The 20804-nt window shown below is 45.1% G+C and overlaps 1 protein-coding gene across 1 annotated transcript in view; it reads left to right on the top strand.

Annotated features, from left to right (window-relative positions):
• The window catches only part of LOC147710171 (E3 ubiquitin-protein ligase TRIM11-like), a 118386-nt gene extending 99453 nt beyond the window's left edge, over nucleotides 1-18933 (top strand). Inside the window, exon 6 of the mRNA XM_086920862.1 lies at nucleotides 17837-18933. Within this exon, the coding sequence (XP_086776988.1) occupies nucleotides 17837-18351 (515 nt within the window). The 3' untranslated portion in view covers nucleotides 18352-18933. The remainder of the gene's footprint in view (nucleotides 1-17836) is intronic.
• Nucleotides 18934-20804: the final 1871 nt, after the last annotated feature.

The following is a 20804-nucleotide window of genomic DNA, read 5'->3' as shown; positions in this document are numbered from 1 at the left end:
ACTTTACAAACCTACAGAATGTGCCTGACATTCCTAAACCGCAGTCATACCCATCAAAACCTTCCCCTCCAGAAGATACCATTGGTTTTGGTAATTTGTTAAACAGAGCTGCTGTTTACCATGGAGTCCCTATGCATTCTGATGACATTGAGGAGGATTTTCTCCTAGATACCTTTGAGCAGTCTCAACGGTCTGCTCAAATTCTTCCCATGATTAAGAGGGTTATTAAACATGCCCCAGAAATATTTAAAGACCCTGTATGCACTAGAATACTAAACCCTAGGATTGAAAAAAAATATAGACCGGCACCAACAGATCCAGTCTACATTAAAGGACACCTACCACTAGACTCATTAGTAGTGTCCAATGCTAGAAAAAGGGCAAATTCTCAAACTTCTGGTGAAGCACCCCCACCTGACAAGGAATCAAAAGTCATTGATGCATCAGGTAAAAGAATAGCTGCACAAGCTTCAAATATTTGGCGTATCGCAAACACACAAGCCCTCCTCTCCCGTTACGATAGGGCTCATTATGATCAATTAGAAAAACTACTTGAGCACCTACCAGATCAGTACAAAGATCAGGCACATGACCTTATACAAGAAGGCAAGCTCATATCCAATGCCTCAATAAAATGTGCGTTAGATGTCGCAGACACAGCATCTAGAGCGGTAAATACCAGTGTCATACTTAGAAGACATGCGTGGTTACGCATCTCGGGGTTTAAACAAGAAGTGCAAACCACCATTTTGAATCAAACAATTAAACAAAACCAATTGTTTGGTCCAGAAGTAGACACTACGCTTGAAAAGATGAAAAAAGATACAGACACCGCCAAGTCTATGGGGGCTTTACAGTCCACACCAGCTAGAGGCTCCTTTCGTCGCTCCTTTTACAGAGGAGGCTGCAATCAAACAGGAGCGGACACTACACCATCTTTCAAATTACAAACATCCTCTATTTTAGAGGAGGATACAGAGGAAATAATAATAAGGGAAGAGGTTGCGGTAACAACAACAATCAATCCTCTTCCGCTACAAAACAGTGACTTTCCTCTGCTCCCCCCACAGCATTACACTCCTGTAGGGGGCAGATTAACACAGTTCATGCCTGTCTGGAACTCCATTACAACAGACAAGTGGGTAAGACAGATTATCCAACATGGCTACTGCCTAGAACTTACAGCAACCCCTCCACACATACCTCCCAGGCAGCGTCCAATGTCTACAGACCACCTAACTCTGCTCAAACAAGAAGTTCTGTCACTTCTACAAAAAGGTGCTATTCAACTAGTTCCTTTAGAAGAACAAAGAACAGGGGTTTACTCGCTGTACTTTCTAATTCCCAAAAAGGACAGGACACTGAGACCAATTCTCGACCTCAGGCCCCTCAATCAGTACATACAATCAGATTATTTCATATGATCACTCTACAACAAGTGCTTCCACTGCTGCAACATGGCGACTTCCTTACAACACTAGATCTAAAGGACGCCTACTTCCATATCCCCATACATCCTGCTCACAGAAAGTATCTAAGGTTTGTACTGGAAGGACAACACTATCAGTTCAGTCCTTCCATTCGGAGCGACAACAGCACCGCGAGTATTCACAACGTGCCAAGCAGTGGTGGCAGCGCATCTCAGGAGACAACAAATACATGTCTTCCCTTATCTAGACGATTGGCTAATAAAAGCCAAGTCATTCAATCAGTGTGTTCAACACACACATCAAACATTTCAAACGTTGCACGACTTAGGGTTCACAATAAACTACACCAAGTCGCACCTGCAGCCCTCTCATATACATCAGTATCTATGGGCTACAATAAACACGTCTACAGCACTAGCCTATCCCAGTCCAGCCAGAATACAGAGCATTCAAGCCTTAGTCACCGTTTTTCAACACCAACAGTCTCTGCAAGCCACGGTGTTCATGAGACTAATAGGCATGATGGCATCTTGCATCTTTATAGTACCACACGCAAGATTGCAAATGCGCCCATTACAAGAGTGCTTAGCACAACAGTGGAACCAAGCTCAAGGTCAACTAACAGACCTGGTGTTTGGTTGGACACCCTCACACATCGCTCTCTGCAGTGGTGGAACACCAAAAACTTGACAAAGGGGCGGCCGTTCCTCGAGCCTGTTCCACAAGTAGTGCTCACAACAGACGCATCCCTCACAGGATGGGGAGCCCATCTCTTGCATCATAGAACTCAGGGTCAATGGAACAATCAACAAAAACTGTTCCATATCAACCATCTAGAGCTGCTAGCAATATTCTTAGCACTCAAGACTTTTCAACTTCAAGTACAAAACAAAGCTGTCCTAATCTGGACGGACAATATGACAGCCATGTACTATATTAAAAAACGGGGAGGTCACACTCTCTACAACTATCCCAGCTCGCACAGAACATTTGGAGATGGGCCATTCCTCAAAACATATATCTGTTAGCGGAACACCTTCCAGGAGTTCACAATCAGATAGCAGATCTGTTAAGTCGGCAGTCACAACAGATTCACGAATGGGAACTACATCCACAAGTTCTTCAACCATTCTTCCAAAGGTGGGGTCATCCAGACATAGATCTGTTTGCCACCCACGAAAATGCAAAATGCCCAACTTTCGCCGCCAGGTTTCCCCACCCACTGTCCAAAGGCAATGCGATATGAATGAACTGGTCAGGCAGATTTGCGTACGCTTTTCCGCCTCTCCCACTGATTCCACTAGTAGTGCGCAAGCTCATACAACAGTCTCTCATACTGATCCTAGTAGCTCCCACATGGGCACGCCACCCGTGGTTCACCACACTCCTAGATCTCTGTCTAGTTCCACATCAAAAGTTACGATTGACTCCATCCCTGCTAACGCAGAACCATGGAGAAATCAGACACACAGACGCAAACCAACTGAATTTGGCGATCTGGCTCCTGAAGTCTTAGAGTTTGGTTATGTAAACCTACCACCAGACTGTATGAACATTATTAAAGAGGCTAGGAAACCCACTACAAGAGCGTGGTATGCCGCTAAATGGAAAAGATTCGCAATATATTGCAAAAATAATCAAATTGATCCCCTGGATTCTGCCATCCAAAATATCATTTGTTACCTTTAACATCTACAAAGGTCTAATTTGACATATTCTTCCATACGCCCGCACCTTGCAGCAATTGCAGCATATTTACAAAACAGGCAACATCTCTCTCTCTTCAGAGTACCTGCAATCAAAGCATTTATGGAAGGATTAAAAAGAATAATCCCACCCAAGTTGCCACCTTCTCCTGTGTGGAACCTGAATATTGTCCTTACAAGACTCATGGGACCCCCTTTCGAGCCTCTACATAAATGTGAAATGCAATTCCTAACATGGAAAACAGCTTTCCTTGTTGCCATTACCTCTCTCAGAAGAGTAAGTGAAATACAAGCTTTCACTATACAAGAACCATTTTTTCAAATACATCCTAACAAAGTGGTTCTTAGATCTAATCCAAAATTTCTTCCAAAGGTCATCACTCCTTTTCACCGAAATCAGTCCGTAGAGTTACCGGTGTTTTTCCAAAACCCTGACTCTGAAGCGGAAATGGCTTTACACACATTAGATGTTAAAAGAGCTCTCTTATACTATATAGATAGAACTAAATCCTTTCGAAAGACAAAACAACTGTTTGTCTCTTTCTCTCCTCCACACAAAGGCAACCCCATCTCTAAAGGGGGGATTGCCAGGTGGATTGTAAAGTGTATACAAATATGCTATCTAAAAGCTAAACGTACGTTAACAGTTCCTCTTAGAGCGCACTCCACTCGCAAACTAGGAGCCTCTATGGTTTTCTTAGGAAACATACCCCTAGAGGACATATGCAAAGCAGCAACATGGTCTAAACAACACACCTTCACTAAACACTATTGTGTTGATGTGCAAGCTAAGTAGAAAGCTGCAGTAGGCCAAGCTGTCCTTAAAACTCTCTTGCAAACCACTGCAACGGATACAAGCGACCAACGCTAGGGGAGACACTACTGCACAATCAATGCTAAGTGTACAATCTGCAGCTTATATGCCTTGAACGGAAAATGCTACTTACTAGTATGCATCTGTTCTTGGCATGTAGAGCTGCAGAATTGTACACGCCCTCCCGCCACCCCGGGGCTGTATCCGTTCCAGTTTCATCTTACTTAGATGCACACGCATGGACATCCTTTTTTCTTTACTTCTACTAACTCCATCATTTCCCATCATGGCGAAAAACAATCTAAGGATGGAGCCGAGGCCATGCGCAGTATTGTCCAAGGGAGGAGTCACCTATCTCGTGACTACAAAGACTTCTTCCAAGAAGAAAACAACCTGCAATCATCCAAGCCCACCACCAGGTGGCGATCTAATGCTAAGTGTACAATTCTGCAGCTCTACATGCCAAGAACAGATGCATACTGGTAAGTAGCATTTTCTATTTTTGACTTGGGTCTGACCTTAATAAAGTATGGGTAATATGGGTTACTACCAGATCTATACTAGTTTTGTGAGGTGGACACATCAGAGGGACAACACAGATTTCAATTCTCATGTGGCACCTGCTAGTGAACGACCTTTCGGCTCCACTACGCCGCTGTTCCAAAATCACTTCACTGTGCTCCACTGTAACCTTTTCTAATTGTGATGTTTTTTTGGCAAGGAACTTTATTATTTGGAGTACCATTGTCGGAATTGGTTGGTGTGGTAATGTCCACTGTTCTTGGAGTTGCTTTAACTGCAGCTTAATGTCGTCCAAACCAGATTCTACAATTCTTGGGAGCAATGGCAGTTTATCTAAAACTGGACTGCAGACACAAGCAGGAACATATTGTGTGTTAACTTGTGCCTGCTGGGCCAGTGAATGTAATGCCCCAATTATGTAATCGATTGCTGTAATGTAGAGCCATTGTATTCAATAAGTCCATCTAGATGTCTGACTTACTAGACTGGTATGTTAAGGCTTTGACGACAGTTTGAAAGGAACTAAGCAAAATATCCCACGTATTGTTGTTGTTTCTGCCCGACAAGGGGAGTGGCGGTCCAATACTTCAGCCTGTAGGTAGATGTCTGGAGACAGTGATAAGGGGGGGCCAGCCAGAGGTATTCCTTCTCCCTGTATCAACACAGGCTTTGCCTGTGGCTCCACCTGTGAGTGGAAAGGTCTCATCCAATTGAGTCTTCCTCCAGAACTCGAATGGAATTCGACAGACCTATTAGAGGAATACCATTGGTAATTGACTGTTTTGTTACCTGGACAGGATCCTTGCTGTCCAAGCCTGAAAGTTGAGGTTTAAAGCTGTTCTCGTTGGAATTAAATGGTTGGTGCACCTCAACTATCACTTGCCTAACCTTGCCCTTTGTCAGGACAGTGTTTGGCTCTATTACACATTTAGCCGCCAGTGGCCATTGGAATTAAGAACCAGTCCCTCAGAAACTTTATCCAGCGCGGACTGCAAAATCCCTAAGTCATTATGACTTCAATGATCTGAACACCTGAGTTTGGCTTCTCTCCATGGCTCGGAAGCTCCTTTTTGCCCAGTCCTTCCACTGGAAGGCATGTTTTATAGTTTTAATTTCTGCGGAGGTAACCGACTTTAGAGCTATCTTCTGAGTTTTGGGCGTTATCTAGGAAGAACTAGGTGAAAGTGGATGTAGCGAGCTTTGTAATCCACTTGCCTCTTTGTGATGTGTAAGTAAAGCAGCCACTAGATTCTTTAAAAAAACTAAGTTTGTCTCCATTTCCCCCTATACTATTTGGCTGGTAGTTGGAACCTCTGGTATAATTGAAGGGAATCTCCTTCTTGTTCTGTTGTAGCCTCTGCTTGTGAGGGTTTCATTTTTGTTTAAAGTCAACAGATTGGAACACTTTGGTCTATGCCGTGCAGTTGTTGGCGCCCCTCCTGTACTTCCTGAGAGCATAGTGGGACTATCAACCACGCTATACTGAGTATCTAAAGTATATATAATAGCCGTCGAGTGGTGAGTACCTTCGCCGGTTTTTCACTTTCTGAGCTGTTAGGCACTTAAAGATTACACTGCGCACCCCACATAATCACAAGATGGTTACTTGAACGCGCAAAGTCAGACACAAGTCTTTGCCCAAGCAAGGCTATTAGTGGGAGGGTTTTGTTTGACTGGATCTCTGGCGTGTTGGACGGTCAGAGGTGTTCCTTCAGAGATGCAGACCTCTGAAGGAGCATGCGGCACCGACCTTGTGCCAGTCGCATCCGCGCCTCTCGGCGATTACCGCAGCACTGGCCATACCTGCAACCAGTGGCGTAACGAACGTTGAGGGGGCCCCCATGCAAGGTACATGGAGGGGCCCCGTTCCGCGTTTAATCCAGAACTCTCAGGCCCGAGTACTGTGCTGAGGGACCGCTGCCGCCCGAGGTCCCCCCTGCACTGCGGGGGCTTCGGAGGCCTGTGCTACGCCACTGCCTGCAACGACATGCCTCCTGGGTTCCTGAGTATAATCCCCAGCTCTAGCTGCCTCTAGTGTCACTACCTTCTTGTTGCCCCTGTGTCCTCGCCAGTTCACCAGCCGCACTCCTTGACTTAGCCTGAATATCCCAGCTGCAAAGAGGCCGATGCTGAACAGAGCGAGCCTGAGCGTGTGTTATGGCTGGATTTTCTGAGTAGGTGGGATCAGCCCCCAGGGGCCCCTCCAACCCAGCCAGAACGTAATCACATCCCTCCTCAGGACCAACTATCCAGGCACCTGGTACCTACCAGAAGATGGGGAACTCGCAATATACAAGCTCATATTATTAAAAACACCACTAAATCTATAGGGATACTAAGAATACTCACTGATTACTAGGGATATCCATACCCTACACCACACTTATTCACATCAGTTGGTCTCGCGGCCACCCTGACCCAGACCGTTCTACCCTAGGGCAGATATGACACACAATCCGGGGCGTCTACACATGGGCCTGCAGAACCCAATGCTCCCTTTTCCAAACTGTTTGCAATCCTGCAAAACTACACACTAGTTCGACCTCCTAGTGCTCTCACTTATTCAAGCCACAATCTAGTGGGTATACACACTGATCTCCTACTCAGTGCTCTCATTAACGCCGCATATCAACGACGACCACATTCCTATGAACACCTATACATATATATATATATTGGGAAGTCTCTTCACTAAAGGTCTGCTACTACAATAATATTATGGGATGGTGTACTAACTTAGTCCCTTAGTTGCAAGTCTCCTCTCTCCCTCACTATTACTTACCTGATCAGGGGTAGCATCTGTTCAAACAGCAATACCTACCAGGAAAGATTACCCTTACTGTATGAGGACAAAGATATACACACTATGTGATTGAGTTATTTCTTGATTTAAGCGCTCCTACTCCCTTTTGATCCATCAGTGGCTCAACAGCAACTGGCTAGAAGCCAGGATAACTTTATCATAAAAGAACTCATGCACACTAATTCACTAATTAATGGGGGTCATTTATTAGTACAATATAAACCTTTACACAGAACTGACAAAGACTATAGGTAGAACACACCGCTGAAAGAGAAGGATTAAACATAACAGGAACACTCCGCTGAAAGGGAAAAGATTAGACATAAAGTGTAAGTGTAACTAATTCAGACTACCTCACCTATTAGAAGGAAGATTTCTCTCTCTGCCTCTGGTGGGATTAGGGCTCTCTCTCTGCCTCTGGTGGGATTAGGGCTCTCTCTGTCTCTCCCTCCTTCACCACATCACCACGCCTCTGGTTCAGTTGCTCCAGCTGACAGCCTTCTTTGATGCTCTCTGCACTGCTTTCTCTCTCCTCATCTTCAGCAATCGTCTGCCTTCTTTCTCCATTTAAGAACTGCACTCTATTCTGCAACTCCAGCAGACATCCTCTCTCTCTCTGCAAGCTGTTCTGAGCTCCCAGCTGTTCTGTGCTCCAAGCTGTTCTGAGCACCACGCTGAACTGCACACCATGCTGTTCTGCACTCCAAACTGAACTGAACTGACCACTCCTCCTCTCCTGTAGCTCACTAATATGGAAGCTTGTCCTTTCATGGAAAGTTACGGCCAGTAACCTGCCGCCCACCAAATTCTTGTACCTCCCCGTACCAAGGACACGTTCCCAGCTGGCCAGCCTGAAGTTGTGTCTTCGGAGTGGAGAAAAATACGTTCCTTCGATAGGGGCCAGCCTGAACCGGTTCTCTCCAAGCGAACAACAGCCTTAACTATAAACTTTGCCTTTGCCCTGAAAAGCCTCTCAGCTTCATCAAGATGGAGTCCCTCTAGCTCTAGGCCTGTAGGCCTGAAAGGGGTGAAATGCTCCTTAGCTCTGTCAGAATACCTACATAAACCATACCAATGTGTCTAATATGTCAAAGCCAATAGGCAATGGACAGGTTAAAGTCAAGAATAAAGGCATATTAAGCAGCTATCCTCTTCTAGGTCTGGAAAAAGGGCTTAAAAGGGCCAACACAGGCTAAGAATACCTATACTAGATGCGAGCAAGATTAATGATCTATATCACTGCTAAATAAAGCCAAAAACTCTGCCATAACATTCCACCCTTAGATCCTTATCTTGCGAGCATCAGTAAACAACAACAACCATCTAAACAAACATCAACATAATCTATCCAACATAGGCTAAGAATACCTATCCTAGATGTGAGCAAGATTAAGATCTATATCACTGCTAAATAGAGCCCAAAACTCTGCCATCCACCCTTAGATCCTTATCTTGCGAACATCTTATAAACAATAACATCCAGATAAACAAACATCAACACAATCTATCAACAAATCAAAACCTAAAAAACTCCCTAAAAACAATGACAACTTAAGGAAATTCCACCTGAAACTCAATGGTAGGAAATAGAAACCTAACAACCAACTGAAAACAAATCAAAGCACCCTTGACTTGAATGCTGAAACATATCTGAGATTGGATCTGATAACAACAGAAATTAACCAAAGCATCCTCAAACTAAATGTGCCTCAACTTCTAGTGATAACTGGTGAAATCTAGTGATGTAGGGACTTATGTGTTGAATGAAAACAGCAAGGGGCCTAAATGGGGCCTACTTCGGACAACTTAAGCCTAAATGAGGCCTACCTACTATTGTCAACTTAAGAACTAAATGTTTTTCAACTTCTAATGGGAAAACAACAAAGGGCCTAAATGAGCCCTACCTACTATAGGCAACTTAAGCTAATGATGACTCATGAAATCTATTGGTATAGGGGCTTGTTTGTGGGATGAAAATAACAATGGGCCTAAATGAGGCCTACCTACTGACATTTGTCAATTTAAAGTGAAATCTGAGAAGTAGACATGACAAACTGTTTCAAGGTCTGGGCAAACATAAATACATAATCATACTAAAAGACACACCACCCAGAACAATCCAAAGTCTAAGGTAACCACCCTTTGATCAATCAAGGTGAAAATGTAAGAACAGTAAAAAAAACAACCCCATTTCTACAAGATAGCTGGTTTTAAATCACACTGTGGAACACATGTGTGCACCACCATTCAACATTGGCAAAAACTGTTTTGAAGAAAACAGAAAAACTATAATAGGTGACATGTGTTTTGCTTTAAAAGTGGGGCCTGCTCGTAGTGATGTCAACAACAAAAAAAAAAAAAAATTGCAGGCCAAGGAATTATGTAACCGAGTCCAAAAAAAAGTCAATTGTAATTCTTCAGTGTAGGCCACCACCCTGCATCTTCGGTATCCGGACACTTCCTCCGATGCGGCCATCCATCACCCTTCCGGTCTGGTCTGGTCTAATTCCATCATCCAAAAATAATAAACTAAAATAAAAACATGAAAGTAAAAAACTAAAACAAGAAAGGAAGTGGGAGGGGGAATCGACCCACGCAAAACCACAACCCAGCAATCCTAGAGACAAGAAAACAAGTATCATTAATCTTGCAAAATAAAATTTTTATTTAAAAAGCACCCCGGGTGCCTTTCATTATTGAAAAGAAAATATCCTAATTAATTAAAAACATTCAAAATTTAATTTTTTAAGTTAATTGAGTGGGGCCTATCATACCCTAATCCTCTCTAAGCCAGCCCCTCCCTTCAGAGCAGGAGCCAGGCTACAGTGTGAAGCTATTTGAATTACCGCCAAGTGATGATCTCACAGCATCAGCAGGGCACTGCAAGCCTCCCATTTCCCTGGTCAGAGAAGCCCGCCCAGGCCCATTGCTACTAACTAACTCCAAGGGCAAGAGTCCGCAAGAGTCCCTTATCAGCAGACAATGAAGCCGCCTGCGTCAACAGCCAGGAAGAGCGAGGTCCCCCGCCCTTAAATAAACAAGCCATTCGCGGAAGAAAATTGGATTGTAGCCAATCATAACGAACAGGGACGTGATCGGAACCTGCAGAGTGAAGGGAAAAAAAAAACTCATCTGCACAAACCAGCTGGTCTGCCAAGGTCGACAAACAAATTCCTTGCCTGTTCCCAGGCCTTATTATGCTAACTAACGAAAGCTAGCATTTTAAAAAAAAAATTCTGTTACAGTGTACTGCTAATTTAAAGCTCCAGTTTCTAAAAAGACTTTTGTCTAACTTATTCAGCTAAAGGCAAGACATTTAAAATATGGGCACTTATTTAGAAAGGGACAACTCAGTTTAGCACACAAAATTATACATTCTGCATTTGGAAAAAAAAAACGAATTAACATGGACCATTGTCAGCTGCTGAAAAGAGAAATAATTTTAAAACAACAGAATTGTACATTACAATGTAATTTAACATGTAAGCCATCCAAGCCAACCTAATAAAAGGGCCACATTCATACACTATGAAACAACCTATTATTTTCTAACTGAGTTGGTTAACTTACCAGGAAAGGTTTTGCTGACACATTTTATAAAAGAATACATTTTAATTTACATTTGGGAAAATAATAATGTTACATTTAACATTTTTTCAAAGGCACACGGTTGCCTTTTCACTAATTAAAAGCACATGTTACCATGCACTGTTGGGCAAGATTGATTATTCTCAACCTGTGATCATTGCAACCAGCACATTCCGTTCCAGATGGAAACCCCTCAAAGAAATAATTAATGAAAACAGCTCCGTAGCGTGCACTCTAACGGGCCATTATTTTTTTTTAACATTTCACTCATTTTCTCTCTCCGTGCAAACCCTTTATCTCAATCCGACTGGCTGATTTATAACCACATCAGTTCCAAGGCAAACCCACACAAATTCGTAGACGCATTTCAAAAAGAATGTGAAATGAACAAAACCCTTTGCAAAGCACAAGATGTTACCTTCTCGTCAAGAAGTTGACAAAGCACATAGGCAGACCAAGGAACCAAAAAACAAGTCAAAATCAAACCATCAAATAATCCACAGACTTTTATAGTCAGGTCAGATAACCATGCATGTTGACAGCATGTAAAAAATAAAGACTGCCATCTCAACTCAAGATATTAACCCTTTGGCAGCTCAAGCACAATCATTCCCCAATGTCCATGGATACATGGGAAAGTCATGAGCACATCTCTTCACGTTTACAGATGACACGTACACATATTTTCAAAACGTTATCCCCAAGCACCCGAGAGAGATCCAGCTCTCTCCTGCCAAACGTAATGATAACATGCCCTGTCCAAGCCATGACCACATGGCGCTATTCACAAGCCATATTTACAAGACAAGCTTTTCACAAACAATATTTCCAAGGCGCAATGCACAAGGAACACAGTAGATCAACATGAGAGCATGCACCTCACAAGCCACATTAATATGGCGCTATTCACAAGTCATATTTACAAGGAGCTATATTCAAAGAACTCCACAGATCATAGAACAATGAACACATTTCACATTGCACAGCATAAGCAGATGCAGCAAGCAATTTAATGGGCAATTTAAAAGCACTTTTTACACACATTTATACAATTGGACCATCACAAAGATGTAACTGGCTTCCTCATGTAATGCCATCCTTCAACTCTGACAGTTTAAACACCAAGATGAAAACCATTCCTTCCACCCTGAATAAACCAAATGCCATGATGTAATGCAATCTCCTCACGCTGCAACTGTTCAAGCCCATAGGTCTAACAGGCTACATAAACTGCAACATTACGCCAGATGGAACCAGCGTTCAGGGCACTCCCTCAGAACACATGGGAAACTCTCTAAGCACATGGCCAGATCACACAGGATTCGTAAGATGACGACTACGCCAAATGTTATGACAGGCGCTCAGGGCACTCCCACACCACACATGGGAAACAATCTAAGCACATGGCCAGGACACACAGGTTTCGTAAGATGCCGACTACGCCAAATGTTATGGCTGGATTTTCTGAGTAGGTGGGATCAGCCCCCAGGGGCCCCTCCAACCCAGCCAGAACGTAATCACATCCCTCCTCAGGACCAACTATCCAGGCACCTGGTACCTACCTGAAGATGGGGAACTCGCAATATACAAGCTCATATTATTAAAAACACCACTAAATCTATAGGGATACTAAGAATACTCACTGATTACTAGGGATATCCATACCCTACACCACACTTATTCACATCAGTTGGTCTCGCGGCCACCCTGACCCAGACCGTTCTACCCTAGGGCAGATATGACACACAATCCGGTGCGTCTACACATGGGCCTGCAGAACCCAATGCTCCCTTTTCCAAACTGTTTGCAATCCTGCAAAACTACACACTAGTTCGACCTCCTAGTGCTCTCACTTATTCAAGCCACAATCTAGTGGGTATACACACTGATCTCCTACTCAGTGCTCTCATTAACGCCGCATATCAACGACGACCACATTCCTATGAACACCTATACATATATATATATATTGGGAAGTCTCTTCACTAAAGGTCTGCTACTACAATAATATTATGGGATGGTGTACTAACTTAGTCCCTTAGTTGCAAGTCTCCTCTCTCCCTCACTATTACTTACCTGATCAGGGGTAGCATCTGTTCAAACAGCAATACCTACCAGGAAAGATTACCCTTACTGTATGAGGACAAAGATATACACACTATGTGATTGAGTTATTTCTTGATTTAAGCGCTCCTACTCCCTTTTGATCCATCAGTGGCTCAACAGCAACTGGCTAGAAGCCAGGATAACTTTATCATAAAAAAACTCATGCACACTAATTCACTAATTAATGGGGGTCATTTATTAGTACAATATAAACCTTTACACAGAACTGACAAAGACTATAGGTAGAACACACCGCTGAAAGAGAAGGATTAAACATAACAGGAACACTCCGCTGAAAGGGAAAAGATTAGACATAAAGTGTAAGTGTAACTAATTCAGACTACCTCACCTATTAGAAGGAAGATTTCTCTCTCTGCCTCTGGTGGGATTAGGGCTCTCTCTCTGCCTCTGGTGGGATTAGGGCTCTCTCTGTCTCTCCCTCCTTCACCACATCACCACGCCTCTGGTTCAGTTGCTCCAGCTGACAGCCTTCTTTGATGCTCTCTGCACTGCTTTCTCTCTCCTCATCTTCAGCAATCGTCTGCCTTCTTTCTCCATTTAAGAACTGCACTCTATTCTGCAACTCCAGCAGACATCCTCTCTCTCTCTGCAAGCTGTTCTGAGCTCCCAGCTGTTCTGTGCTCCAAGCTGTTCTGAGCACCACGCTGAACTGCACACCATGCTGTTCTGCACTCCAAACTGAACTGAACTGACCACTCCTCCTCTCCTGTAGCTCACTAATATGGAAGCTTGTCCTTTCATGGAAAGTTACGGCCAGTAACCTGCCGCCCACCAAATTCTTGTACCTCCCCGTACCAAGGACACGTTCCCAGCTGGCCAGCCTGAAGTTGTGTCTTCGGAGTGGAGAAAAATACGTTCCTTCGATAGGGGCCAGCCTGAACCGGTTCTCTGCAAGCGAACAACAGCCTTAACTATAAACTTTGCCTTTGCCCTGAAAAGCCTCTCAGCTTCATCAAGATGGAGTCCCTCTAGCTCTAGGCCTGTAGGCCTGAAAGGGGTGAAATGCTCCTTAGCTCTGTCAGAATACCTACATAAACCATACCAATGTGTCTAATATGTCAAAGCCAATAGGCAATGGACAGGTTAAAGTCAAGAATAAAGGCATATTAAGCAGCTATCCTCTTCTAGGTCTGGAAAAAGGGCTTAAAAGGGCCAACACAGGCTAAGAATACCTATACTAGATGCGAGCAAGATTAATGATCTATATCACTGCTAAATAAAGCCAAAAACTCTGCCATAACAGCGTGGTAAATGTCCCACGCAGGGCCACACTACCGCCACTGCAGCCCACGCTGGTGTCTTGCTGCTGGAGCCGTGCTGCTGAAACCTCACTGCCAAGGTCCCGCTGGGCCCGCACAGGCAACTTCCTCTTCAGAGGGGAGCCGTGGGGATACCAGTGCAGGCTGGTACAAGCTCCAAGCTCTGAGCTCCAGCATTGCAACCAGACTGGAGCAAGGGCCGGACGCTCACAGGAGCTGAGCCTCTCCGATCCGCTCCAAGGATTGCGGTGCTTCCTCGCATCACTCGCGTCACTTCCGTTTCCCTTGTGATTGAATCGCCAGTAACACTCCGGGTAGCTCTGTCACTCATTACCATCTAATACAGTGCACTGACTAGTATTGTATACCTTCTAGTAGCACTACTACTCTGCACCATTCCTTTGGAGTAGCTCTGTCACTCTGTGCCATCTAATTTAATTTACTGACTACAACAGTTTACCTTCTAATAGCTCTGTCACTGTGTAACATTTTTATGCAGTGTACTGACTATTACAGTACACCTTCTAGTAGCTCTCTTACTCTGTATCATCCAAGTCAGTGTACTGACTAGAACCGTTTACTTTGGCGTAGCTCTGTCACTCTGTACCATCTAATTTAATGTACTGACTACAAAAGTTTAATTTCTAATAGCTTGGCACTCTGTAAAATTTTTATGCAGTGTACTGACTAATACAGCTTACCTTCCAGTAGCTCTGCTACTCTACACCATATATTATATAGTACTGATTAGTACAGTACGCCTTGGAGTAGCTCTGTCACTCAATACCATCTAATGCAGCGTACTGACTAATAAAGTATACCTTTCAGTTGCTCTGTCACTCAGTACCATCTAATGCAGTGCATGGACTAGTACAGTATACCTTCTAGTAGCTCTCCTACTCTGCACCGTCCAATACAGTGTTCTGACTACTACTGTATACCTTTGGAGTAGCTCTATTACTGTGTGTCATATAACGCAGTGTACTAAGTAATCCTGTATCCCTTGGAGTAGCACTGTCACTCGTGCCATCTAATGCACTTTACTGTTGAGCAGTGACGGCTAGTGCCATTTGGAATTGGTGGGTGTAAAAGTTGTGGATGGGAGGTTGCGAACGAGCTGCTACAGAAGCTCAGTTAAATACATTTAAAGGGATTTGTAAGTGCACTGCCAGACATGTTAACTTGAAATTGTAAATCGATCTCATTGGCATCGCATCGCTTTACATGAACACCAGTTACAATTACACATGGTCACGTTAATTTATATAGGCATCGGGAGGTTAAGTGATTGGCCCAGAATCACAGGAGGTTGAGCTGACGCCGGGACTCCGTGTTCAGTTCTACATAACTGTAACTCCAGCACACTGAGCACAGATAATGTTCACCTTAAAAACGTAACATCCAGCACTTACTATGCCACTTCATGGGTCACCTACTCGGGACCAGGACCTGATGACATGGCGAACTCTAAGTTACTCTCAATAACGCGGCGCTTAACCCTCGTTTTTTCCACTCCGTCCCTAGGCACTATGAGACGGGAACCATAGCAACTGAAGGAAAGGCAGCCAGGAATAGAAAATGACCAATCACTGAATGGCTTTATAATAAAACCATACTGTGATTGGCCATGTTCCTCTGTAAAGTCAAAACCTGCTGCCTCCAAGACCAGGACTACTCCCTCCTCTCTTGAGCCAATCCAGTCACTGCTCCTCTGCTGTGTATCAGCAAACAGCATTAGAGCAGTTCCAGGATTGGCTGGAGCAGCCAAAGTCAGCGCTCCTTTGCAGACCGGAGGAGGCTGCGGCTGTGATCCCGGACTCACTAACGTTGTGATGGTGGAGAGGACTCACGTGCACATGTTGGGTTGGTCGTAGGAAAACACCCTTGCAACCCGACATGCGCACTTACACTTCAGGCCCAGCCAGTCTGAGTCTCTCTGGTGTAAATGTAAATGTAAATGTATAGGCATTTATATAGAGCACTACTTACCCGTAGGGTCCCAAGGCGCTTCGACCGCTGCGAAACCCTTCCTGGCTTCCCTGAGAGATGGTCCCTTAATGGGTATCTCCAGGGTGAGACCAGGCATCCCCGGCGGTCTGGTGGGGCCGTGAAGATGAGGCAAGCTAATGCCCAGAGTTGCCGAGTGTGATCGCTGATCAGAGTGGGCACCGAGGCGAGAGAATTATCGAGTCCGCTGACCCTGGTCCAGAAACCTGCCGTGCCGGGAATCGAACCCTGGTCCCGGGCCGTCCTCTGCTCTCGGGTCTGCCACCTCTAACCAGTGAGCCACACTACTTCACTACACTACACTACTTGATGCTGTTTATAAGATGCCCCGCCCCCTCACATGATTGGAAAACTAGGCATCCGCCCGCAATGGGCACTGCACTCGCCCATGGTTGAAATAAAAACAGCGTGACACGGCCAGGAATATCAACATTTATAATTGATGATAGCATAACTTTTTTTATCTGGCAGCACATACAGGGGGGCAATACCCTTATGCCCCCATTGGGAAACTGCCGCTGCTGACTTGTACTGTATACTTTCAGCTTTTTTTCCATCTAATGTAGTATACTGACTAGTACTGTATGCCTTGAAGTAGCTTTGTCACTTTTTACCATCTAATGCAGTGCCCTGGCTAGTACAGTATACCTTTGAGTACCTCTGTCACCCTGTACCCTCGAATGTACTGGACTAACTAGTACTGTACACCTTCTAGTAGCTCTCCTACTCTGTACCATATATTATATACTACCATCTAATGCAGTGTTCTGGCTAGTACAGTATACATTGGAGTAGAAATGTTGCTCTGTACCCTCTAATGTACTGTACTGACTAGTGCAGTTTACTTTCTAGTCGCTCTGTCACTCTACACCATCGAATGCAGTGAACTGACTAGTACCGTACACATTCTAGTAGCTCTGTCACTCTACACCATCTAATTCAGGATACTGACTAGTACAGTATAGCTTCGAGTAGCTCTGTCACTCTGTACCCTCGAATGTACTGTACCGACTAGTACTGTATACCTTCCAGTAGCTCTCCTACTCTGTACCATATATGATATACTACCATCGAATGCAGTGTAATGGGTAGTACTGTATACCTTGGAGTGTTTATTTCATTCTTGGCTATCTAAAGCAGTGTACTGGGTATTACTGTATATTTTGGAGTACCTCTGTCACTGTGCTGTCTAATGCACTTTACTAACTAGTACAGTATTCCTTCTAGTACCATGTAATATAGAGTACTGCCTAGTACACTACTCTTCTTGTATCTTTTACTGTGTGTTAGTGTGGTGTAGTATGAGCTGTGAGGTGCAGGGTAGTATGTATTAGAATGCCTTGTCTGTGTAGTGCAGTGTGATGTTAGGTGTAGTGTGTGTTCTAGATTAATGTGTGCTTTACTGCAGTGAGCGGTCCAGTGCTGCGTGCTTTAGTGTAGTGATCAGTCTAGTGCTGCGCTCTCTAGCGCTGCGTGCTCCTTCCAAGTGTGGTGTAAATTAATCATATGTAAAACAGAAGCAGTAATTATGGCCTTTCTTTGTGTCATTAAATCTCTAATTGTGAATCTCTTCTCTGCAGTGATGGTGACGCTGGATCCTGACACGGCTCATCCTCAGCTCCTCCTGTCTGAAGGGGGGAGACGAGTGAGACGGACGGACACAGCACAGTCCATGCCGGACACCCCCAAGAGATTCACCAAGAGGGGCTGTGTGCTGGGGAGCGAGGGGTTCACCTCCGGCAGACATTACTGGGAGGTGCAGCTGCTGCAGGAGGGGGAAGGGTTTCATGTGGGGGTCGTAGCAGAGTCTGTGAACAGGAAGGAATTCTTCACACAGTCACCTGAGGGGGGAGTCTGGGCTGTGGAGAGGGGGTGTAAGGGTCAGTACAGGGCTCTCACCTACCCTCAGACCCCTCTGTCCCCCCGTGAGAAGCCCCTGAAGCTGGGGGTGTATTTGGACTACGAGGGGGGGCGGCTGTCCCTGTACAATGCTCACTCCATGGAGCTTCTCTACTCCTTCCCGCAGGCCCCCTTCACACAGAGGCTTTTCCCGATCTTCTGGCTCAATGGAGGAGCGGAGCTGAGGCTGGTGTGAGAGCTGCAGGGAGCTTCAGCCCCTCATCCCCCCCCCCCCTTACAGGGGAGGAGCGGAGCTGAGACTGGTGCGAGAGCTGCAGGGAGCTTCAGACCCTCATCCTTCCTTCACACCCGGCTACAGGGGAGGAGCGGAGCTGAGGCTGGTGTGAGAGCTGCAGGGAGCTTCAGACCCTCATCCTTCCATCGCACCACCCCTGCAGTGATAACAAAGTGACCAGGAGCACAAGCTGAGGCGCTTTTAAATAATAAAACGCTCCCTTTGGGGATAAGTGCCTTGGGGGACAGTAACTCCAGTGACTGGAAAAGGTTTCTTTCATGTAGATTTATTAATGTATAGATGTCAGGCATGCTCAGAGCCCCCCTCCCCCTCAACTGTCATCCACTGTTTAAACACCAACATTCAAAAGAATCTTCAAACACCTACATTCCAAAAATCTTCTTCACAACGACCCTCCCACATGTTGCCATGACAACCAGAAGCCTCACGTGAAACTGAATACTACACATCCCTTGTCCTTGTTTGCCGGGTGAATCATGTACCAGACATCATATAACATGTGATAAAGACTCTTTAAAATTCAAAAATGTGTATTTCTTTCACACGTGGAGCTTTGACATTAATATGCACATTATAGCGCTGCGCTGAGAAGTACTTATTGAAAGTGATTGTTTTTAAACATGACCTTAGAAACCAGTCCTGCCCCCGCCCCGGCCACAGGGCTATTATTAGTGACCTCAGCAGCAAGACAGTTGTCACGTGCACCCTGTATGTAACCCAGATTCAGGGCGGATTTAGGACAGTGCGACCAGTGCAGCCGCACCTGCGCTAACCCGGGAGAGGCGCTGTGTTCAGAAATAACTTTGGCTTTTAAAAGCACCTGCTGCTTCCTTGTGTGTCCAGCAGGTTTCAGGCAACAATAAAAATGTCAAGATGACGCAGGTGATTAATGTTTCTGCTGGAGAGAGATCGAAGTTTTGTCTTGTCACAGTTTCAACTCATCATTAAGTAGCGCTGAGGGTTAATATGCCTGCTGCAAAGAACGTGTACATGCAGAACACAGAACGGTAATCCTCATTGGTTTGTGTAACATTTTCTATAGAGTGATTTACACATATAAGGTTCATTGCCTCTGTTAATGTGTGTTTGGTGTAAAGTGCTCTGACACCCTAGAGTTGGCATGAGTAGCACTATAAAACAAGACATGCATGTGAGAGAGTAGCTGTGTAGAGATGAGTGCCACTCTTGTAAGGTGGGAGTGAGGGAATATTTGGAAATGGCGGTCATGGGCGGAGGGGTGCGAAAAAATATTGTCGCACCTGGCGCCTCTAACTCTAAAGCCGGCTCTGCCCAGATTCTTTTAGATTCATTAATTCAAACACAATCGTTTTTTGTAGCGCTGGTATTCTAAACTCACGGTTTTGAAGGTGCTTTCATATGTGATAGGGAAGAAAATGGACGATCAGTGAAGTCAAATATTTGTTTAGGATCACAAAATTTGGTTACGCGGCGAAGCCGCAATGAATCCAGGTGTACTAGTTTCCTTTTGGACAAATTAACTATTAAATGGGTATCTATTTGCCTCTCCTTTTTAGGTCTCGCAAGAGGCGTGGGCTTGAGCAGCTTCTGGTGCTCTGGCCACACCCTGCGAGAGATTTTGTAATCTAAAAGGGACTCTAAGCCCCGCCCCTCCTTTCCATTGGGTAGCGTCAGCGTTTAGGGTAAACGCTGGCTTCCAAATGGAAAGGAGTGTTTTTGGGTGCCACCCTGTCCGTTTTTTGGACAGCCCCTACGCACACGGGCCGGCCATCTTGAATACCTTTCTTATCAGCTTGTCTGATGAGGGAAGGTTCAGGGAGAGTTCATCAAGCAGAAGCACAGCTCACGCGCCTCTGTTTATCAGGAATTCCCTTCGAGCTGCTGCCGTGAGGTCACCACCTGCCCCTCCTCCTCCCCCCACCCACCCGAGCTTTGCTGCCTCCCGGTCTCGGAGAGGGGGCAGACAGCTCCCGCCGCGTGGTTGATTTATTAGCGCTTGTTTCCTAAATGCTGGCAGGTACTTGTTGCATCTGGCTTTCACTTTAAAGTGAAAGTGAGATGCAAATAAAACCGCTCCAGTGTCAGTTACTTGATTTATTTTTACATTCCTACTTGGCCAGACGACGATTGGTGATTGGTGATATGCTGGGTGTGTACAGGAAAACGGTAGGCGGATGGAAAACTAGTGCGATGCAAGAGCATACAGTTATTTAAAGTTGAAGGAAAAGAGGATCCAGCAAGACAGGTTTCCCCACGGGGTCATGTGGAGCTTACGCAGACCTGCTGATAAAACTAAACTTCCCTCTGAGCCTGCCAGAGGCCCAGATGTACGCGGCTGAGTCACTGCAAGTCCAGGGCTGGGACCAGAGAGTCGCAGACAGGTTGGGGCTCCCATGCATTGTCGTGGAAAATGT

The sequence above is a fragment of the Lissotriton vulgaris genome, chromosome 5 (genome assembly GCF_964263255.1).
Source record: "Lissotriton vulgaris chromosome 5, aLisVul1.2, whole genome shotgun sequence".
Taxonomy (NCBI): Eukaryota; Metazoa; Chordata; class Amphibia; order Caudata; family Salamandridae; genus Lissotriton; species Lissotriton vulgaris.
This window is presented reverse-complemented; position numbering and strand designations above follow the sequence as displayed.